Genomic DNA, 22,901 nt, shown 5'->3' on the forward strand with positions numbered 1-22,901 from the left:
CTACATACATTTTAATACTGTGAGCATAATTCCATTTTTCAGGGAGAAGATGATTTTATTCTAATCCTCTAAACATCTCTCCCTTCTTCAAGGGATGTATGTTTCTTCTCTTGTAAAAACTGCTTTCGTTAAGAGATTATTCACAACTATTTTAGATTGAATACCCATTTTACACATCTCTAGAGTATTCACTGGTATTCGTCAGATCCTCATGTTGGAATATTGGAATAGTGTGATTAATTTTTAATCCATAGTTATTTAACAAATCTGTTTAGTTAGGTAAGTTAAAGAAGATGCAGGAAAAAAAAAAAGAAAAAAAAAGCCTTTTCTCTAGTGGCATCTTTTGAAAAAAGCAGTCCTTTTCTTTGCACATGCATCGATCATCACAGTAAATCTGCCTTTCTTGCTCAGACCATAGGGATGCAACAGCCTCAAGTCCTCCCAACCTTCATGCTGGCATTCAGGCACTGCCAGTGTGTCCAGATAGCTAAAAAAGATGGGACAGATTCCTTCAACAGGTTAAAAAAAATGGAGCTATGGAGCTGTTTTACACTACCACACCAGCGCATGCACTGGAGATGAGCTCAAGCTCACAGCAGCTCAGAGTTGCAGGCACTCTTGCTTTCCTTTTCTGCAAGGAGCCCTGCATACCTCTGCATATGGGTGTTCCTTCACCTTGCATATCATTGATCTGATCAAAGTGGAAACAACATGCAGTATGAAGTTCAGAGTGTAGAAAATCAGAAAATAGAGAATTGAAGCCAATCATCAGAGAAACTGAAGTATAGTGAAATGAACAGTAAAAGCCCCTGAACCATAATGTTACACCTGTAATGATGACCTGACTCCCCTTCTCTGTTCTCTCCACAATGAAGATGGCTTAGTTTCAGATAAAGGGTTTTCTTCAGTAGTTAAAAGTCTCTATGTCCTTAAGCAGTGGAAATCTCACAAGTGAAATGGCTGCAGCATTTTACAGTTTACGGAGGCTGAAAAATGTGCCAAGCAGAACACTGACTTTGTAATTGGTTTTATGCACAGATGTGTCCATGTCTCATCATAATGTGATGTTCAGCTTTCCTTTTTTTCCATGTAAAATTCTCTGATTTCATAAATTGGGCTCTGGCACTTTATAATTGAGCCCTTGCCTAAAGGGACTTTGTGCCCACAAATTAACTGAAACAGGATTTCTGTGATGTACTCTCCATTGCATTCGGGCATTGTTGGAGCTCTGGACATGGCCCACATTGCCAATAACCCATGAAGGAGAAAGTAACTAAAGCAAAAATGCATTCAGTTTTGACATCCTGTGCAATGTCACTAAAATAAATCCTTTAATTAATACAACACAAGGCTTGTGGGAAAAACCTTTACACTACTCACTCAGCACGGCTTGTTAGCAGTTACCATTCTGTCTGTTCCCTGTTGCCCATCTCCATCACACACTTCAGGTCACTTTTTGCTTTTGCTGAGTTATTTTCCAGCTGTATCAGTTCCCTAGTCCAGTTAATCATGTGGTTATGTGAGCACTTCTGCAGCACAGCTCTGGGAAGAGTGCAGCACTGTGCCAGGCTGAGTGAGCTGGGTGCTGGCCATGGTTTCAGAGCATGAGGTGACGCTGCTGGCTCTGACTGAAGATGCTGCTCATATTTAGGGACACAACATAGCACTATGTCCCCACAGTCACTCAGCTATATGCTATTTAATTGTTAGCACATGCTCTGGCACAGCCTATCATGAGTACATGCAAAAATGGATGGCATCAGAAAATAGTTTGGGATGCATCCCTGCTGGTATGAATGAGGCCATGCCTACAGGGAGAAAAGCAACTGAACCATTTGGACATAAGCTGTGTCCTACTACTTGCCACCAGAGAGCATTTTATCTGCTCATTTTGATGTAGCCAGAGCAGTCGGAGCTGGTAGAGAAGACTGTGCTTTATTTTAGTTTTTGCCTACAAACAGTCATTATGGAATTCCATGTGAATGGTTTATTTTCAGAAATCCTGAGTTTCTCTCAAGTTCTGGGTGCAACTGTACACTTTCAAACCTAAGTTTCTAGAGCAAGGCATTTTTAATGAAAACAACAACAACAAAAAACAAACCAAAAGATGCTTGGAAACTTCTGGTATCATGACTAAGAGCTATTTCATTCTGAACCCCCTACCTCAAACACAGCTTGACCAAATCATCTTAAATTTGGACAAAGCATTATCTACTAAACACAGGCTACACGTGAAAAATGTGAAGAAAAAGAACATTTTTTGTGTTTTAAAAGGGAAGAAAAAGGGACCAAAATCAAGCTTATAAAGGAAAACAAGACTTTAATTACAGAGACGCTATTTTTCCCTACAATACTAGAAGAATTATTCCAACTTGATCAAATGTAGAGGCCTTTATTCCAGGGTAAAAATACACAGAACACATGCTGAAAGTTGAGCATAAATTGTAAATATCCTCCAAGCTGCTGAATGCTTTGGTTTGTGGTATGACTAGCAGTGATGTGATTGATAATACGCAGAGCTCCATACTATAAGCATAAATCATAGAACATCTGCAGAAAACAGATCCTTGGGCAGAGAAAGTGCTACATATTATTCCTGCCATCTGTCTTGTCTGAGCTCCACATCACTCCTCCACACTCATAAACTTTCCCAGTCATACTGGGGTTAATAATCAGTACCAGCAGTATCATATTGTTAAATAATGGTGCCCTAATAGCAGCTATTATTATTAAGGTTTTCATATTGCAGCTCATGAATAACTGGAAAACATCTGGACTTTAGGAAACGTCTCATAATACATACATGCCTGTAATAGAGACAAGGGTTGCTGCAGGTTGGGGTGGAAGAAGAAATCATCAAAAGCTCCAGAGGTAAAATGCTTCCTGGACATTTCTGTTACAGTGTTAATTTGCAGTACAGCAAATTTGTCCAACAGCCAGTAACAGGCATGTTTCAGAGGAAATGACTGATCTTTGTGGAGCTGCTATCAGCAGTACTGATGCTCCCTCTCCTCCCATCTCCAGCATGGTGCTCCCCTCCAGCCCTTTGGGCAACACAGGTCCTACACATCTGCAGAAACAGTTGCCAGGCTTTATATTCCTCAGAACTTAGGTGGAGCCAAAGAGCCAGAAAGAGGTTTGATTCCCTGTAACCCATCCGCATGACAAGGGCCTTCAGAAACACGACTGATGGACACTCCATGAATGAGTGGAGCCTCGCAAAGCGGAGGTGCCCACTGGATGTTCAGGGGAATTCTTCCCTGAAAAGCCTTGTCCTAGTTTGGCTGGGGTTGTGTAAATTTTCTTCCTAGTAGCTCATAAGGCACTGAGTTTTGGTTTTAGGATGAGTATAGCATTGGTAACACACCATTGTTTTCAGTTGAGCAGCACTTGCAGTAAGTAAAGGGCTTTTCAGCTTCCCATACTGCCCTTCCAGTGAGGAGACTGTGGTGCACAAGAAACTGTCCCTATCTCAACCCACGAGTTCTGGCACTTTTCAGTTTTCTTCTCCATCCCACTGTGGGGGTTACTGAGTGAACAGCTGTGTGGTATGTAGCTGCCCACAGCGTTAAACCACAACAGGTCTCCTGCTTCCAACAGCAGCTAAGCTTTTGCACAAGCTCTTTCCTTTGTCTCCCATGCTTTTTCTGCTGTTTTTTTTTAAACAGTTTTCTAGGGTTTCTAGGAAATCTGGGGAGTTCTTTTTCGTGAAGCTGTAAAACAGAATGAGCTACTATTGAGTTATCTTATGATCTGGAGAAATCTCACTGTGTAAAGAGCTACCAACTGCTCCAGTTTTTAAAATTTCAACAAAAATAAAACTTCACAGCTACCCTTCGGATAAGTTGACTTTCTTTTCTCTCCTTCTCCTCTCCACTTGTTTTAAATCCCCCCTGCCCAGCTTGAGGAGCATCGTGCTGAGCAGAAGCAGCTCAAGTACCTGCAGAAGAGGCAGGCCCAGATCACCAAGGAGAAGGACCAGCTGCAGAGTGAGCACAGCCGAGCCATCCTTGCTCGCAGCAAGCTTGAGAGCCTGTGCCGAGAGCTCCAGAGGCACAACAAAACCCTCAAGGTGAGTCCTGGCTACATCAGGGTACCCAGCAGAGATGGAAGAAGGTGCCAATGCCTTCTCACCTTGCTTCAATACCAAATTGTAAGCGATATTTGAATCTACACAAATAATGTATGCTCAAGTCTTTATGCCTGTTTACATCAAGGCCCTTCTTTTCTTCCTTTGGAAGTGTCCAAGTGCTTCTGAGTGTTGAATGTGTTGTAGTTGTTTTTTGAGCAGAGTTCAACTGGGGCTGTTCAACCCGGGGGAATTTCAGGAGGGATCTCATCAATATCTATAAATACCTCAATGGAAGGTGCAAAGACAATGAAGCCACGCTCTTTTCAGTGGTTCCTGGTGCCAGGACAAGAATTCATGGGCACAAACCAGAACACAGGTTGTTCTGTCTGTGTGGGTGTCCAAAAACTGCTGCAGTTTGCCTAGAGGGGCTGTACAGTCGCCTCCTTGGAGATCTTCAAAAGCTGCCTGGACAACCTGCTCTGGGTGGCCATGCTTGAACAGGCAAATGGGATCAGGTAGTCTCCTGAGGTCCCTTCCAAGCTCAGCCAGTGATCCTGTGATTCCAATTTCACCAATGTTAGCTGTAAGTCCTTGTCATATTACCAGGTAGATCAGCAAAGGGAAAACTAGTAGTGCCAACAGTCCAGTTCTGCCACATTTGCTGTGGCAGGTCAGGCTTTCCCTTCCAAAAAGGTTATTCACCCAGATCCAGGCCTGGCTGCCACACCAGCTTTCAGTACAGCTTCAACATGCTGGCATGGAGGGGCCAAGAGTGGAGAAGACCACTCGGGAAGGGTGTTTTTTAAGCTACACCAGGTCTTACAGAAGGTATCTTCTCAGATTCCCAAGACTGCAAATGTGAATACATGTGTATCGCCGGAGAAATATGAACACCAGATTTGCTATACAGGACTCATAGAAATCTGGCAGCTGTTTTTGCATTATTTGAGCACTTAGGCATTTTCAAGTGATCTGTGATATCTGTCAATCAGGACATCAGTCTTCAAGACAGAAAGGATGCTGACACTGCTTGTGAAAGGTGTCTGGATTATGAGCACCAGTTCAAAATGGAAATTTTCAGGAGTGCCAAAATGCTGGGATCCATTTATCACGTCTGCCTATCCCTTGGTGCATCATGCCATTTAAACATGAAATTTATATGACTATTCTTGAAAAATCTTACGTTCAGGAAATACATTTCTGCTGTGATCTTACTTTTTTATTTTGAGTGAATGTCAATGACAGTGGCATCATACAAAAAGCTTCTGCTTTGGTCTATTAAAAATCCTTCTTAATGAGGATATAATTATCTGTAGAATTACACATATAAATTCTCAGCAGCAAGAATCACACCTTGTATAACCTCTATTAACAGATTTCTACTCATTTTTACCAACTCAGGAGCAGGCCTTTAGGATCTAACCTCAACTTTTATTATATGCTGATAAGAATGTATCTGTAAGAGGGAATGGCAATGTCTAAACAGATGCAGTGCATGAGTAGGTGGATGGCAGTTTAATGGGCAGGAAAACTAGAAGCAAATCTCCAGGCACTCAGTTACGGTAGCTCGAAACCATCAGTTAAATTTGTGCCTGCCATTCGTACAAAACCTGGTGTGTATTGAGCTATATACCTCAGTATCAATCCACACTGATCTACCAAACCTTCTTTGGCAAAATCTCTCAGTAGAAATACAAACCATCTTTGGAGTGATCTAAGACTTATGATTTACGACAAGATTTATGTCCAAGACAGTGGAAAACTGAGGTATACAGAAAAACTGATTATATTCAGAAAACATATTTGGAACTGGTTCTGTTGAATGACTTGTACTATCTTCCCAGCTGCCATATGCTTATTAATCACACTATTAGAGAATATAATCTTTCATTTCAACCTTGCATATAGTTTATAATGCACTTCATCTTTACATTTAGAAAAGTCTCTTTCCAACATCTTCACATCTGTAGGGCTGTTTTGCTTTGTGACAGTGTCTCCAAAATAAAATCATCAATTTCTCATTCCGTTCTGTTTTTTCCCCCTGTAGCTATGCCAGGGAGGCAGGAAATGCCCAAACCAATTTTTCAGTAAGAAGAAGTGTTCAAATTTTGGCCACTTCTCTCTATGGAGCCAGAAAACTTTTAGGAAACACTGAATATTTTTTTTTCCTCTGGTTCCTGCCTTTTTTGCATTTAAAAAAATAAAATAAAATAAAATAAAAGAATAATTAAATAAATCAGTATGACAGTATATTTGCAGAATGGATTAGGACTGAATTAACAAACGAATACATTTGATGTTTTTATCTCTTTTGTCTCTAACAATTTTAAGACAATTAATGGAATATTTGCCTTTAGGCTTTACCTTCTGGAGATCTGTGAGTCTCCAGAATCTCATTTCAGTTTATTTGAGTGTAATTTTCTTCTGCTTATGACTGTACTGGGAGGGCCTAAAACAGGAGAATCCAAGTGTGTTATTCTTAAAACTTCATGCTTAAGTAATTTTTATTTTGGCTTTGGCAGAACAGAGAAAGTGATTCATAATTTTTTTTAGCTCTTGGGATTAGCACTTCTGATTACGTTCTAAAGACTGGAAAATAAAAATTGTCAGAGATTGTGTCATTTTATTAGCAAAGGAGAAACCTGGCTTGCTCAGATCACGAACGTCCTCCAACTTGCCATGTGGTACATTATATGCACATCACGTCACGTAAATGTCATCTTTACTCATCTGCTGTGTGGAGCTCCCATTAATTGGAGATTGGTGCAGCCAAGTGGCGATGAATATGCAATGCAGAGTGCACTGAAAATCCACTGTGCATCAGAGAAGATAATTTCTGGCTAGTGTTGGAAACTGGCCTCAAAATTTCACTTATTTACAGTCCAGCTATTCAAATTATTTCTTTGCTGTTACATTTCACAGCAGAAAACAGATGTTTAATTCTCCCTCCAAGAAAAGCAAAATAAATGTTCAGGAAATAACAATATATTCCCACTGCAATGGAGAACAGCTCTGCTAAGAGCAATAGCAACTCATTTCTTTGCATTGTGTTCATGTTCTGCCAATTATCGGACAGTCTGGTGGCTACTTAGTGTCTTGTAATGACATGAATATCTCCTGTCCTTCCTGCTACAGGCATTAAGCAATGACTTTCATACAAATGTCACAACCGTCAACAGTTTTGATTATGGACTTGGCACTAAACTGCAGACCTGAGGCTCAGACCAGGCTGCCTGGGAGTGAGGAGAGCTCACTGAAAATGAGGAGTCTGCAGTAACATCGTTTCTGCTGATAGGGCTTCAGATTAACGGTTGTCTTGATCTGTCCTGGAGAGAGATAAGGACCAGAGATAAAGCTGCACTTCTATTTGCAGATTATTTCACATTCCAGTGCTAAATCCCAAACTACAGAATACCTTTGTCTTTGTTTTACAAGGTTTAATTCAATGCATTTTTACATTTTTAGCAGTAAAACACAGGAGAGTGATAGCAGTACTGCAGTAGGACACAAGAGTATACCTTTTATAGGGCAGATAGTACAAAGATTAAGGGCAGAGGAAAGGGAACAATAGTTTAAGGCTGGATTTTAGTTTTCCACAAATGGAAATCAAAAAAGAATTTACAGTGTTGTTTTTGTTTGTTTATTTGTTTTTCTCATTAGAACTGAATGCCTAATTTCAAAGTATTTAAAGATTAAACAGAGAGTGCGACAATGTGGTTCTCGCATCATTATGAATTCACCATGGTGATGCCAAGAACTCACTGCCCCAAACACACTCTGTTCTGCTCCCACAACCAGGCAAGGCAGGGGCACTGGGCTCCACACAGCAACTAGGGCTGTAACAGCAGTAACACAGAAATGAGGGCAGTCCTCAGTGCTCCAAGATGGGCACAAACTTCCTTTTAAAGGAACTTACTTTACAGTATGGAGTCTTGAAATGGGAGAGATTGAGGCACCTACTGGAAAAAAAAGGCCACATTATGGGGCCAGGTCTAAAGAAAGAGCTGGGGCTGTAGCCTTGTGATAATAGTCTGGGTGATGCTGATGGCTTGAGACTGTCAGACTGTGCCTGCCCAGCTGAGGAGATGAAGAAGAGCAGACTCTTGAGACAGAGCCCATATTGCCTTAAGGTAACAGAGTCTAGAGTCAGAACAAGAGTGGCAGTGTTGCAGGCAGCTCAGTGGTACAGCACAGCATCGGGCACAGAGGGCTCTTGTTTCCCTGGCACAGGGACTCCAAGGAGCCTCATGGGGCAGACTCTAGCTCCCACAGACAGATATCTTTTGGCTTGTTCTCCAAAGCAGAAGAGGTCAAGATAAATATTCTGCCATGCATCAAGAGGTTTCTTGGTTTTCGGTATCCTTACCCATGAATTTTACATTCTGCACGTGCTCTTTATAATTATTCAACTCAGAAGGAAGGATGAGCAGGATGCAAGATTCTCTGTGTAACACATTCCCTTTTCTTAAATACATATATATATTTGCATGATTACTACTCTCAAGATATCTAATTTCACTGAGTTGTTCAGTGTGACTTTTCTGCAAGACATCCTTTTTTCATTCAGCTGGATTTACTACTTCATTGAGCTTTAAATCACAGCAATGACATTATGCTATGACACTGTTTGGTCCATTAAAACAAAAAAAATATTCTTGAGGAAGGATGTTTCAAAGCCATAGAAATAAGATTCCAGACATACAAGTTTAGTTTCTCAGTCTGCCTTTGACTTCTTGAAGTGAGGGCACATTATTGCTCTTCTCCCTACTCAGGGCTGCGCCTATGCCATGGAGAAAAAAGAGCCACGAGCAGCTTTAAAACAGCATATGAGAGATAAAACAAAGTTCTGATTTAACTAAATCTATGAAGGAACTTAAGTTTTTGTGTTCAATTTTGACACCAAGTTTTGAAGCAGGAATCCCCTAGAATCCCCTACCCCTGAGCCATTGCCCAGTTCCCTCTATAATTCCACCTCTTCTGAGTGGAAGCCCTTCTGGAGTCACACTTCATTCTATTCTGTTTGTGAGCACACACACATGTTCTTGTTTAAAGTGCAGAGCACAAACAGGATTTTGGAGTGATTTCTGCTCATTATTGTATCATTAGCAGATGGCTCCAACAGTTTTCCTCCTGTCATCCAAGGCATTGTCATCTCTATAACATCCTGGCAGCAAAAGGACAAATGTCCTCTACCTTGAGCAGCAGTTATTCAAGATCAGTCTTGTGATTTGCATGCTAAGTAGAGCTGGGGCACTTGGTATTCAACTTGCTTTAAGAATAGGACCTGAATCAACACGCTTTCTGTCACATTTATGATATAAATTATACCTCATTCGAGTCAGCAAAAGCTTTATTCAGATGTATTTACAGAAAATATGCATATGCAGTGTTATCAGAGACTGTTATGTAAATGAATAGCTGAAATAGTCGAAACCTTATTAGAGTGTGCCATTTGCATGCTGTGGAGAGATTTCTTAAAATGGTTCTGGCATGATTTGTAACAACAGTAGATATGATACCAGCCATTTTGTATGAGGATTGCATTCTCCATCAGGGCAGGCTGCCCTGGAAGTAAACAAGCGGGAAATAAAATTGTCCATACTTCGTGATTGAAAGCAATGAATCTAAATTATTTCCCCATTCTCTTCCATAAATAAAACGAAATCCAAAACAGAATTGCAATAACTGGTGAAAACATAATCCATCACTCTTTCTCCAAGCCAGGTTCTGATTCTCTGCTTGATTCTTTGAGAGCCAGCCCACGATCTTTCCTTGATTCTACCCATTCCAATATCTGTCAGTTAGAAGGTAAGGGAAGGAAACTTGAGGACTGCAAAGGGATTCTACAGAAAATGATCCCTCTTGAAAAGTGAAAATATCAAATTCCATAAACTTGATACGAGGATTTCTAGTTAAAAGGATGTGTTTTAAAAGAGTGAATTTTAAATTAAATCAAAAAGAAATTTGATAAAAGGGCTTTCGACGACTTGCACTAAATACCTTATTCCAAAGCAAAAGCTGTGCTGCAGTTTCATCAATTAAGGCATGCATGAACATCCCCTTTCCAGGGATCGCTTTGATCTGAAACTCTGCTTTACATCCATCTTTATACATGCAAATTCTTAGTTCTGTAATTTTTTCAAGACCACTGTATAATTTGCTCTGTAAATTTAGCATCATGCCTAATGTTGGAGCACATGAAAGCAAGAAAATCTCTGAAGAGGAATACAAACACAGATAATCCTTCAAAGGGTAGCCTTGTGCTACTCTGAAACAGTTCGTTTTGGAATCCCTTTTATTATGCATCTTACTTACCCTGTCTTCTCTCCCATTTGACTACAGGAAGAAACAATTCAGCGGGCACGGGAGGAAGATGAGAAGAGGAAAGAAATAACAAATCATTTCCAGGGCACGCTGAGTGAAATCCAGGCTCAGATTGAGCAGCAAAGTGAGAGGAACATGAAGCTCTGCCAGGAGAACACAGAGCTGGCAGAAAAGCTGAAAAGCATTATTGACCAGTACGAGCTGCGGGAAGAGGTGAGCATTGCAATGCCCACGGGGACCAGCAGCAAACCCAGCTCCATAGAGGGAAGTGGAAAGCATTCTGAACATGTTGTCCCCACTGACTATCATTTGGGGATCTATGGGTTGCTTCTGCTGTGCTTTGCTGTCCAGTTGGGGCTCTACATGCAACAAGCCAGCAGGATCCCACATGGAAAATGTGGGTGAAAAGCTGACCTGATGGCACCCTGCATGCAGTGCTCTTGGCAGCTCTAATGGTGGTGGGGAAAGGGACCGAGGTTCCCATGCAGCAAGATGGCAAGCTGCCTGCTAATCTCTACCCCCGTTCACTCACTACTCCACCCAAATCCCAAAGGACTCCAGAGTGCTCACTGAGCACCTTCCAGTTCTATCTTTTTGGACAGCCCAGCCCACTGCCAAATGTACTTCTGATCCCCTCAGACACAGGTTGGTGAGGTGACCCTTCCCCAGAAACAAAGCTAATAATGAGGGTAAAGCAGGCCTTTTGCATTGGAATAGACTCTTCTTTCCAGGAATAACGTTTACAGTAAAATCAAGTAGATAATAGATGAATTGAAAATTACATCTTTAAATATAAACATTAGAGCAGTTCAGAAAATTCCCAAGCTCCCATTTCTGTGGTGATTTTATGACAAACACTAGCACATATTGCAGTGGGTCTTTTTATTGTATCCAAACGTGCTTATTGTGTGGCTCAGTGCAACCAGATAACATTATCATACTGAATAAAACATGAGTAACCTGTCCTCACAATTTGGAATGCCCGATACAACACACTAATTTCTAAATCTGTTGCATCTTGTATGAAATCTTGCGCTGAATGAAAGGAATGTGCATTCCTGTCTTGTGGTTTCTATGAAAGGAAAATGTAAAGCAAAAGGATGTGCTCAGAATATTGAGCTCTATCTAAATGCAGCAGCAATGAAGGGTGCAATCAGCAAGACTCACCTCCTGAAAGTCACCGTGGAGCCAGAAGTTTTACAGGCCATAGGAGACCTCTGGCACATCTGTCCCACATCCCCTCTCATTTACCCAAGCACTCCAAGCCCACATTATCTATGTGAAGCCAGATCAGATGGGGTGTACTAGACATATATATACAGTAGGAGCTGCACACACACTGAGTACTCAAGGTGCAGTCTGTCATCACACATTTACCCACGGTGGCTTAGAACCACAGGCCACGTAGGAGCTCCAAAAAAAGTGCATCCCCCACGTTTGTAATTGATGGGCAGTTTTATGATCTACAATTATATTGGATTATACAGATGACTTTATATACGTATTGTGGAGCTGGAAAAGATGCTAAAGGTTTGTTGTTGGTAGGGTTTTTTTGTTTTGTTTTGTTACACATTAAAATAGATGATGTAAACACATTTCCTTTCCCATGCAAATTCTGGCACAGTTTGTTCTTATCAGCACCATGGCTTTTTTGTAACTGCAGTGGGTTGGGAAACTTCCTGTTTTGCAATATTTTTGTCTTATATGTGTCCCGGTAGATAGCTGTGCATGCATGAGCATGAAGGTCTGTGTACATAACTAAACCTGCACATTCAGCAGAATTTATTCTCTTGCAGCACCTTGACAAAATATTTAAGCACAGAGAACTTCAACAGAAATTGGTCGATGCCAAGTTGGAGCAGTCTCAGGAAATGATGAAGGAAGCAGAGGAGCGACATCAGAAGGAAAAGGAATATGTACTTATCAAGCTAATCTATCTGTCTTTTACCTAACTTAAGGACAAGATGAGAGCTGCATAATATTTCAGTAATATATTGGTTATTCTGGTCCAAGCCACGACACAGAAGCAGAGCAGCATAAGAGAAGGATTTATTACTTCTGCCAGTGCTTGATGCAAAGCAGTAGCATCTGAAAGGCTACTTTCAGGAGCATTTATAGATTTTGAAGATTGTGAGCATTAGGTTACAGCACAGACTCCTCCAGCAAACTCACCACTATTGCTCTGCTGATTTGTCACGATGTATCAGATGATGCCATCAGTTTTTTTAAAGGCTCTGATATTTGATTCTCCATCTCTTTACGTGGTAAATGATCACATTTAAACAAGCAGGGAGGGGAACAAGGTCTTGTGATTGAATCTGTTGAAGGCCAATATATCCCCAGGCTCAGAGTCTCCCCAGTCATCCTTCCGTGCGTCCAGTTTTATAAACGGAGGAGACCAGGAGCTGCTGCAGTCAAGTCCACCTTTCGGGCGGTCCTGTGTGAAACCAGGAGTTGGACACGATGATCCTTGTGGGTCCCTTCCAATTCTAGATATATATTCTGTGATTCTCTTCTGCAGAGCCTCCCTCTTCATGTTGGTTCAAAATGTACTTCCTCAGGCTGCCTAGCATTTTCACAACTACCTAGCATCTACCAACATTCTCCACTGGCACACAGATCCTTTTCTCAGCAGTGGCTGCAGCCAAGGCCAAGGCTATGTATAGGGAAGTTCCAGACTCTCAACAGCTGAAAGAAAGCTGTAGTCCCTAGCAGTCCTCTGACGAGCTTAGGAGTTGCATCAGAAAACTCTGAGAGGATTATTATTCCATCCCCATGTCTGGAAAGAGTTGTATTAGCCTCAGCATAGCCTAAATATCACAAGATCTACCTGAAAAGACCTACCTGATTATCCAGTCCAAATGTCCACCTACCACCAGTATTTTCCCACTAGACCATGTCCCTCAATACAACATCTAAACGTGTCTTGAACACCTCCAAGGATGGTGACTGTGGATGGAACTATGGGATAGTGTACAAAGGAAACACAGCAAACACCTCTCACCAAAAATTGTTCATAAAAGCATTTATCCTCTTTCTTTGCATTGGCATTGTGGCTGGGACACCCACTCCCACTTAATCACAGAGGTTGGAAAGTACCTCTGGAGATCACCTGGACCAAAACCCTGACAAAACAAGTTCCCTAAAGAAGATTACAAATCTTTTCTGCTAGCTAAAAACTGAGGGGGAAGAGCAGCTGGGACTTCTCCGAGTGCACATCTGCATGTCTCTGTATGACAGTGCATGGTCTGGCTGTGCCTGCCCTTTCACTGTGGGATCTGTGTAAAGCCAAAACCCCAAGTTTTATTCACAGCAGTAGAAACTCAGCAGATTTAGCAGATTCAAAGTCCAGGAAACATTCCCCATCAATCCCTTACAACAAAAATAAAATTTGGGCTTATTTTACTGCTGCCACTGTGGGTCTTCTTACCAAGTGCAAGATTTCAAACACTGAAAAAAACAAAAAAATATAAAAGGCAGGGCACTAGCTCTGTAGAAAACTCACATATAGCCATGTATCAGTGACTCTTTTTCCTCTGCTCGGAGAGTCTTAGTCTTGGGGTTGTGTGCTACTGCGACTGGCCCAGTTTGTAGCCAAAGTTTCTCATTACAATTTATTCAGCACAGATATGTATAGTTCAGTTTTCTCATTTCTTATAAAGAAACGAAAGTCATCTCCATCTACATACATACAGGAGTGGGAGATTTCCTTTCTGGCTTTGCTGAACGTATGACTAGTATCTATGAAATAGCAGATTCAAAAACAAGCTACAAAGCCTTTAAGCTGTGGGTGTATAATGAGACGCACTGTATTCAAAGATTTTTTTCACACTATTGAAGCGAATGCTCAGAAAGACTTAACTTAGAGGGAGTCAGGTGATATATTAGTAACATCACTTTGGAGCAAGGTAGCTTTAGCTGGAGAATATAAGTGATTAGCCAAAAGCCATGCAATGATTCAAGGCATAAACAGCACATCCCAATTCATCACAGTCAGCCCCGCACCCAGAGCTGGCCTAAACTAGTCTCCCACCTCACTCATAATGTCAAGCTCTTATTCCCACCCACTCAGATATTGTGTGAGAGTATGTGTGTGTGTGTATATACGTATACACACACACACACACACACACACACACACACACACACACATATCTCAAGATGTTTTTGACAGAGTCCTTTCATTTAGGGTTACCTCTCATTAGCTCAATTGCACACAGTCAGAGCCCTACACATTTCAGCATTCTGTCCATACGAATTCTCTGCATACAAATAATTTACATCCTTGTGCATGAGTTTTGCTGCAGGACTTTTCAGATGTCTTTAAATGAAAATTTCTATATTCTTTATCTATTTCATTACTCCTTGGAGGCTCACTTTGATGTTTTCCTATACAGTTCTTCCATACAAGAATCTTTGCTCCTATACAAAATTTCTTTACCTCATTTAGGAAGAGATGTCCTCTCCTGAAGAGCCTGCAAACTACAGCTCAATAGGCAGAATCTCTTACAAAATTGTCTTATTGCTTGCACAATTCACTCTACACATACAACAAGAATGTGGTCCCCTGTGCAAGTAGCAATCATCCATACTGCGTAGCAGCATGATGACCCCCAAAGGGTCAGCCTGATCTAAGGATGCAGTTTTACTATCATCCCATAACTGCTCAGCACTATTTGTGACTCCCCCAACATACCATATGTTTTAGCACTCATAAAGCAAATTCTGAACTGTAGTTAATTGCAGTTTAAAGCCTCTGTGACTTTCAAGTGTGTGACTGAAAGGTAATGATCAGATGTCTACATAATTGGAATATGCAAAGTAAGGCAGCAAAAAGAGAGAAACCTAATTTTTACAAAGCCATTCCCTAGATCTATGTCATTAAATGGGAATGACTGTTCTTGTTCCTTTAGCCATGAGCATGATATGACTGCCTGGGCCTCCAGCAGCTATCATAGCTCTAATTATATTGTATAACATCACCACACTTCACTGAAGTGCTGTTTTGTAAACACCACATTCAGTATTTATTAGTTTCATTATACTACAGGCTCCTTGTTACTACTTCATAGCCAATTAATAAATGTACTGGTTCTCCTGATGCAGTTTCTCTCAGCCTGGTGTTTGCAGATGACCCCAGTTAATTTGGGCAAACCTCTCTGAGGCTTGCTTCCCTTACAGAATAGTTTATTAACTCTTAGATTTTTCAATGGCTACAGAAGTGATATGGATCAATAGTACAGAACAATTTCATTAGCTGGCAAAAGAAGTGACTTTTCGTCACTTCTCTGCCTATCTTACATCTTTCGTACTGTAGCAGAAGACATGACAGTGCAGGTGTGACCTCTTCATTACGTCAGACATCCTGGAAAAGAAGGTAACCCTAGACAAGATTTAAGGAGTACAGATAAAAGCCCAGTTCTTGGAAGTAATGACTGGCCTGGGGTTGAGTAGCTCTGGATGTTTTCAAATAACTTTTCATTAAATCATTTGATTCAGCCACCCTTCAAATCCGCAAAATAAAATAAATCACCAAGTAGAAATCAAATCATTCGCATCCAGGAAACTGTAGATGTGAATAATTCAGTGGATTTTGCATCAAAGGGTCAAATGGGTGGAAGAACTGTTTTTCTAGTTTATATATAAATATATATACGCATAAGTGAGAAAGTGAATAAGATTTATTGTATATAAATATATATATATATGCGTATATATATTTATATACAATAAATCTTATTCACTTTCTTTGCGACAAATAGCTGGAGATTGAGAGAATTCATTATATTGTTCAATCAGCATTTGTAAGGTGTATCCTCTTCCCTTTTGCCAGGTGGCATTAAAGTAGTTTGAATGTGTTATTTCTACCTAAATGTTTAGAATCAAAGTTTTTACTATAATCAAATACTTTTTCTACATGTAGTTCTACTCACCTTTCACTTCCAATACAACTGGGTTCTACTGACTTATACAGTACTTTTCTGAAAATACTTCGGAGTCCAGCTTTGCCATTTCAAATGGTACAACTTAGTCCAACAGAAGAAAATCCGTGGCAGACTAAATTATTTATATCTTTTATCATCATTTTTCAAGTTACCACTTGCATTTTTTTCCTGAAATACCTTTGGCCTAACCAGTAAAAGTAACTCTTGATACATGTTTGGCAAACAACAGATATTTCTTTAACGCTTCAATAAATATTTCATTTCCTGCTTTCAGATCAAACCAATTGCTAGACTATTACTAAGCACTTTGAAAGTGCTGATTTCAAACTGCACTCTGTAGCAGTCTGTGCATCTCTTTCCTACAATTCCCTACCCTCAGCTGATCCTCCAGTGTGCAGCCCACATGTCCAAATGTCATTTTGCTAATAGCCTGAAAAAGGGATAACATCTTCCCAGGAGCAGCCAGGGATGAAACTGCAATCAAGCTGTTCCTGGGCTGCCTTCTTGATCTGAGTGAGGCATTTATCACCCTGAGCTGGGTGTTTCTTCTGATGGCAAGTCAGTGCAAAAGGAGCTCTAAGACAACAAGACACCAGAGCCTGTTTTTGTCTGACACTTATTATGCATTCCCTTCCTGGAAGCTTGCAGACTTTTTTTTTTTTTTTTAACACAAGTCTGACTGTGAACACATCTGTGGCTAAGTACTGATCATTAATGCAAAAGAAAACATACAGTTCACAGGAAATCAGGAATTTAATCTGAGCTGCATTGAAATGACAGTACCAGAAGGTGCTGTAACCGTTCTCCACAGGTTACATAAAGATATGGTTAAATATCACACTTCTTAGAGCATACTATACTGCACGTTTCATTCTAAACAGATTTTGAACTAATATTCAAGTATCCTTCTCCTTAGGATAGCAATAAATATTCTATCTTGCCTAACTTCTCCAGCTACATTTATATGAGAGTTAAATCACTGCTTACTAAGTCAGCAGCAACAAAAGCATATGAAGCTGGAGGTTGAGGGTTTCCAGCTGATAAAACAGGATCTAACAATTTTCTCTCTGTTGCTCAAAACACAGCTCCTGAATCAAGCTGCAGAATGGAAGCTACAGGCCAAAATGTTAAAGGAACAGGAGACAGTCCTGCAGGCACAGGTGACGTAGGAGAGGTGATTGCATGGTGTGTCTTTGCTTGCCCACTTTTAGCCCATTACACATATTTCAGGTAAAGTATTCAAACTACTTTTTGTGAATCCTTCCTAGCTTCGCTCTTCATCACACAAACTACTGTGAAGCCAACACAGTTCCCATACTGCACATCACACTGTGATATTTATGAGTGTCTACAGTGCTAAACCACAAAACAGTATGAGTGTCTTGGCTTGATTAATTAGCAGAAATATCCTGCATGCATGCCTCTAATCCAGCAAAGTGCTGAGGTACAGATGAAACACATGCACCAAACTGGAACTGATGTGCTATGCAGTTTTCTAGTCTGGGGTGTAACAACAGAGCTTTTATCAACTTTATCTTGATTTTTGCCAACTGAAGGCTTACACAAGGGACCTCTAGGTATTAAAGTTAGATTCTGAAATATTCTATAAAATAAAATGATTTCCCCAATTATATTAAAAGTCATACTGTAGCAAAAGACAGTAAAAGCAAGAAACAGGCAATGGATAAAAAAGTTACCTCCTACGCTTTAAAACAATGCAATAATCGACCTTAAATGCAAGTGAGAAATCTAAATGATATGACAGACTTTCACATCAAAAAGAGACAGCATCAGTAGATTTTTCTACACTTAAAAACTAGTCATTAGTAAAACTAGTAAATTTATCTTCTTCTACTTGTCTGTGAGAATGGTCCCTCCCCACAGAATTTTATGGTATTTAGTCCTGCAGCCATTCAGCTCCTCACCCATCAGCAGCGATATTAAGTGCCCTTGCTTATGGCTTGGCATACTACTAAGTTGTTCCAGTTCTGCTCTTGCAGACGATCCAACTCCTATCTGTTGAGCAGTCAAGAAGGGCTGGAGTTAAAATAACATGGTAAGAGAGCTGCTGTCCTTCACATGTTTTTTCAAAGACTGAGATAAGCAAGTAGCACACTAAAGAACGTCACATGAACTGCTCTGGATTCTTGTTTCACAGGTTCTGTGATCAAACCTCAAAGGCCTCCAGCTGAGTTAATCCCAAATGCAGGTCAATTTTCTGAGTGGTTTTAGTTACACTTTTATGTTCAGCTAGGAAGAGTTTTGTATGCAGGCGGACCTCTATAGCCAGTGTAATGAAAGTGAAGGTACTGATAAGAACCAGAATATATTAAGCACACATTTGAAATGGAAAAAAATGCTTTTAGAGAAAATCCAGTCAAACAAGCTTGCAAAGGCACTGATAATACAGGTGCCCCTGCAGACTTGCTTAGATTAAAATTAAGGGGTTCATGTGCTGAAGTGAAACATGCAGTTAGGTGTTCTTCTCAAGTACCTACACAGCAGCCTCCACTTGCAATTGCTGAGAATAATAATAATAATTAGTACTGTTTCCAGCATGGTAGCATTGATGGATCTCCCTCATGGACCAGATGCCACCGTGCAAGCACAAAACAGAAAGAGCATAAAAAATTCCCTGATGCATGAAATAACCAATAAATAATTGCAGAAGGACAACTGCATGGATATTATGAGAACATACTGGTCAGTGAAACAAGGAGGAACCATAATATAGTTCTTAACCAGAAGGCAGTTGACATGTGGACACAGACCCAAGTTGCTGGAGTTCCAGGAACATTTGGACAGCACTCTCAGACATAGGGTTTGGATTTTGGGTGGTGCTGTATGCAGCCAGGGGTTGGGCTCCGTGATCCTTATGGGACCCTTCCAATATTCTATGATTGTAAGACAAGGTCCCTGCCCAGGCTCTCATGCCAGCCCCCTCAGCTCGCAGCAGATGGCTCTATAGAGCCATCAAGTTGACTGAAAAAGCCCACATGGCATCAGGGTCCCATCTATATGGTGGCACTTTGGCTGCTAAAGTAAAGCTTTCCAAGTTTCTGTTTGTGTATGAGTCACAGCCCTGGCTGCTGCCTAACATAAATACAGAGGCGTATGCTGTTTGTCAACGAGCTCCAATATCAGCAGCCCAGAGCTCTGCAGGGATTAACCTGCCATGCATTTACCAGCTTGGCAGGGAAGGGCTGCAACCAGTGGTGTGTTCACAGCCACCAAGGCCCTAACTGCTTCATTTAAACTTAGCTTGGGCAAATCCATACTACACTGCAATTATGGCAATGACATATTCCCAGAGGCACCATAACAGCTAATCAGAATAAAAATAAATCATAATATAACTATATCCAATTTGAAAATCAGGATTAAACCTACCCCATTATTAGTGACATTTTTACATCCTCTTTTCCTCAGTGCAGTGTCAGGGGAGATGTGCACTGGCAGGCACCATGAGAAATAAAAGCTCCTGGTTAATCATTTTTTCAGCTCCACACAGGTGTGGGAGAGGGCAGCTGGTCTCGTCAGCTGTTCGGAGCTTCTAACTCTTCTGCACCCACCATACAGCCTGCCAATTGCTCTAACGAGCTATCAGGCTGGGCTGATGAACTGTCAACCCACGTCAGTGTTGTTGGGGTGCCCAGGGACCAGAAAACATCTGAGATTATTTCAGAACAGCTGATATCTGTACTTTATAGAGAGAGCATCCTTCATGGTTTTGGAGCTTTGGAAGCACTTTCCCCACCTGGGATGGGGAGGAAATAAATAAATAAATAAATAAATAAATAAAAGGAAAAGGAGAAACTGAGGGAATTTGATATAAAAACCAAACCTTAGATCTTTAGAACAGATTTTTTAAAAACATTCACATATTTTGTATGGAAAAACAAGGAAAAATGGCTTACCAACAAAGTGCAGCCACAGATGAATATTCATGTGACTACCAGAAGTAAACTGATAGCAAAATACAGACCCTCCCTAGTCTTAAATGCTGGCACACTGCAAAAGATCTTTTTCCTGTTCCTCACGAAATGAAGTGAAGCTGGCAGAAGAGGATGCCAGGAGATTATTTTCTTTGTCTTTGCTGGCCTTGTCTCCAGCTATAGAACACACAGGCTGCAAAACAGAGCTGACAAAGTGCCCACTCAACTCTCTTAAGCTACAGCATGGGGATGCATGCAGGTTGGCCTCATGCAGAGTCTGGGCTCTGCTCAACAGCAGGGCTGCCCCCATGTCAAATAACACAGGGGAAGAGTAGAGATGCTCCTATTCAGTGGTGGCATAAAGTGAAGCATGGAGTGTTGCCTGATGCTATGGACCCGAGCCACAGGGCTGGGATTGCAATGATAGGAGAGGGGAAGTGGTTACAGTATGATGTGATGATCGTAGAGTCATAGAATTAGTAAGATTGGAAAAGACCTCTAAAATCATCTAGACCGACTGTCAACTCATCACCACCATGCCCACTAAGCCATGTCTCTCAGTGCCACATCCACATGTCTCTTGAACACCTCCAGAGTTTTCACAATGCCTCTTCCCCAGGTCTCTCAGACTTCAGAAGCAGGGTAATCAGGGAAACACCTAGCTCTTATCCTGGCTTGCTGGGTATCTGATAAGCCAGGTAAACAGCTGGATGAATCAAGGCTTAGTGCTAGCTCAGACACAGTTCTGAGTCTTACCTAGAAGCTGACCCCATTGCCCAGTCCTACCCTGCATCAGTGGTCATACCAACTCAGGATAGTCCCTGCCACGCTCCAGTAGTTCAGTGCACTAACAGAGATGGCTCACTTAACCCATTACCACTTTCTGTTCCATAGGTCACCCTAAAGAAGTCAGCCTCTATTGTATACAGAGCTTGTGAAGAAAGCAGAGGGCTGGAAATCCAGTCAGATTTTAATGCTGTCCTCCTGAAGCCTCTATGGAGTTACTTAGGGAAATGTTTCCACTAATCTTCCACTTCTAGAGAATTCTTTCATTTCTGGGCAACCAGCACAGAGCTGCAGCATTCATGAACTCAGCATCCATAATTCCCAGATTTTTTTAAAAGTCACTAGCCCAGGTCTTTCTATTCTTCATTTTATCTTTCTGCAACAGACAAATGATAATAGTTTGCTATCTTAAAAATATACACAGAATTTTAGGTCACTTATGTTGGTGCTTCATAGTATCCAAACACATGTCCAAAAAAAACCCCAACCTATTGTATTATCTTCTACTAAAGTAAGATATTATCATTCAGTTCACTGCTCTGGAAACTCTGAAATCATTGTTTTTCTTTTTCTTGTTAATGTAGATCACTCTCTACTCTGAAAGATTTGAAGAATTTCAGAAAACACTGACAAAAAGCAATGAAGTATTTGCTACCTTCAAACAAGAGATGGAGAAAGTAAGTAGCAGCTTATATCTGAACTCTGTTCTTGACACTCTTTCATTTTGATATGTCACACTGCATTAATTTTATTTGGGATTAGGACATTTCTGCATATTTTGGAGAACAGTTATGACTACAGACAAAGAGTAGTAAAAGGCTGAGTAAAAGGGCTGTCCTAATTCCATCTGCAGTGAGGGATTGCTGTTGTGATTCAGCTTTTCTTCTTGATTTTATAGATGACAAAGAAAATGAAGAAGTTGGAAAAGGATACTGCTACATGGAAATCCAGGTTTGAGAACTGTAACAGAGCATTACTGGACATGATTGAAGAGGTGAGTGGGCTTTTTGATGCACCCCTTTCACCACATAACAGTTTAAGTGGGATGCAATGAACTGAATATGTCAAAAGTAAAAAATATATATATGTTGAACCTAAGGGTCATTTTTTTCAAGTTACTTTGGTTATTGGATCTTTTAAAAGAAAAAAAAGACAAACATCACAAATATCACAACTATTGGGACTTTTAGATTATGTTGAAATATTCATTATGTCCACAGCAAACTGAACTATGTAACTGTGAATTTTAAGTGCTCTAAAAATGTATGATAGCGAATGCTCTCACAGAGAAGCAAATTGCCATTAGTTCACTTCAAGATGCTTTCTTTCTGCCTAAGAGCATTTACTCAGAGAGTAAATGTGCTGTAGCGAATGAATTTTAAATTCACTCCTTTTGTTAGCTTCTTCTGCAGGCAAACTCTAAGAGCCAAAAACAAGCACTGTGTCTCACTATAGTTTTAACCACGCTATCAGAGAAGCAGTGCAGAGGAAATTAGTAAGCATGTTGGAACTCATTCAGATAAGATAAGAGCCTGCCTGAAGTTTCAGCCCAGACTTACAGTGAACTTGGACTGGGTCTTTCTGGCTAGTTTTGTAGTTCTGTCCATTTCTATGGACTTTGATATTTCTTGATTCCTCACTGTGTGTAGAAGCAAGAAAATGTTCAAAGTCAGGCAGCTCTCACAGAATACTAGAAGGAAAGTTTAAAAAAAACAAAACACGTAACACAGATTCCCTCTCCCCCCTAAAAAAAAACAACACAAAAAATAATAATAATAATAAAAAAACCCCACACACTCAGCCTCACCGAAACTGAGGTTCAGGTGGGATTTTGGATCC

General features: G+C 40.7%; 1 protein-coding gene across 1 annotated transcript in view; it reads left to right on the forward strand.

Annotated features, from left to right (window-relative positions):
* Nucleotides 1-22,901, forward strand: part of TXLNB (taxilin beta) — a 34,754-nt gene that overhangs the window by 9,168 nt on the left and 2,685 nt on the right. Inside the window, exons 4-9 of the mRNA XM_003204163.4 lie at nt 3,902-4,072; nt 10,415-10,609; nt 12,193-12,312; nt 17,427-17,501; nt 21,647-21,739; nt 21,961-22,056. Coding sequence (XP_003204211.1) covers nt 3,902-4,072; nt 10,415-10,609; nt 12,193-12,312; nt 17,427-17,501; nt 21,647-21,739; nt 21,961-22,056 — 750 coding nt within the window. The remainder of the gene's footprint in view (nt 1-3,901; nt 4,073-10,414; nt 10,610-12,192; nt 12,313-17,426; nt 17,502-21,646; nt 21,740-21,960; nt 22,057-22,901) is intronic.

This window comes from Meleagris gallopavo, chromosome 2, assembly GCF_000146605.3.
Source record: "Meleagris gallopavo isolate NT-WF06-2002-E0010 breed Aviagen turkey brand Nicholas breeding stock chromosome 2, Turkey_5.1, whole genome shotgun sequence".
In the NCBI taxonomy this organism is placed as follows: domain Eukaryota; kingdom Metazoa; phylum Chordata; class Aves; order Galliformes; family Phasianidae; genus Meleagris; species Meleagris gallopavo.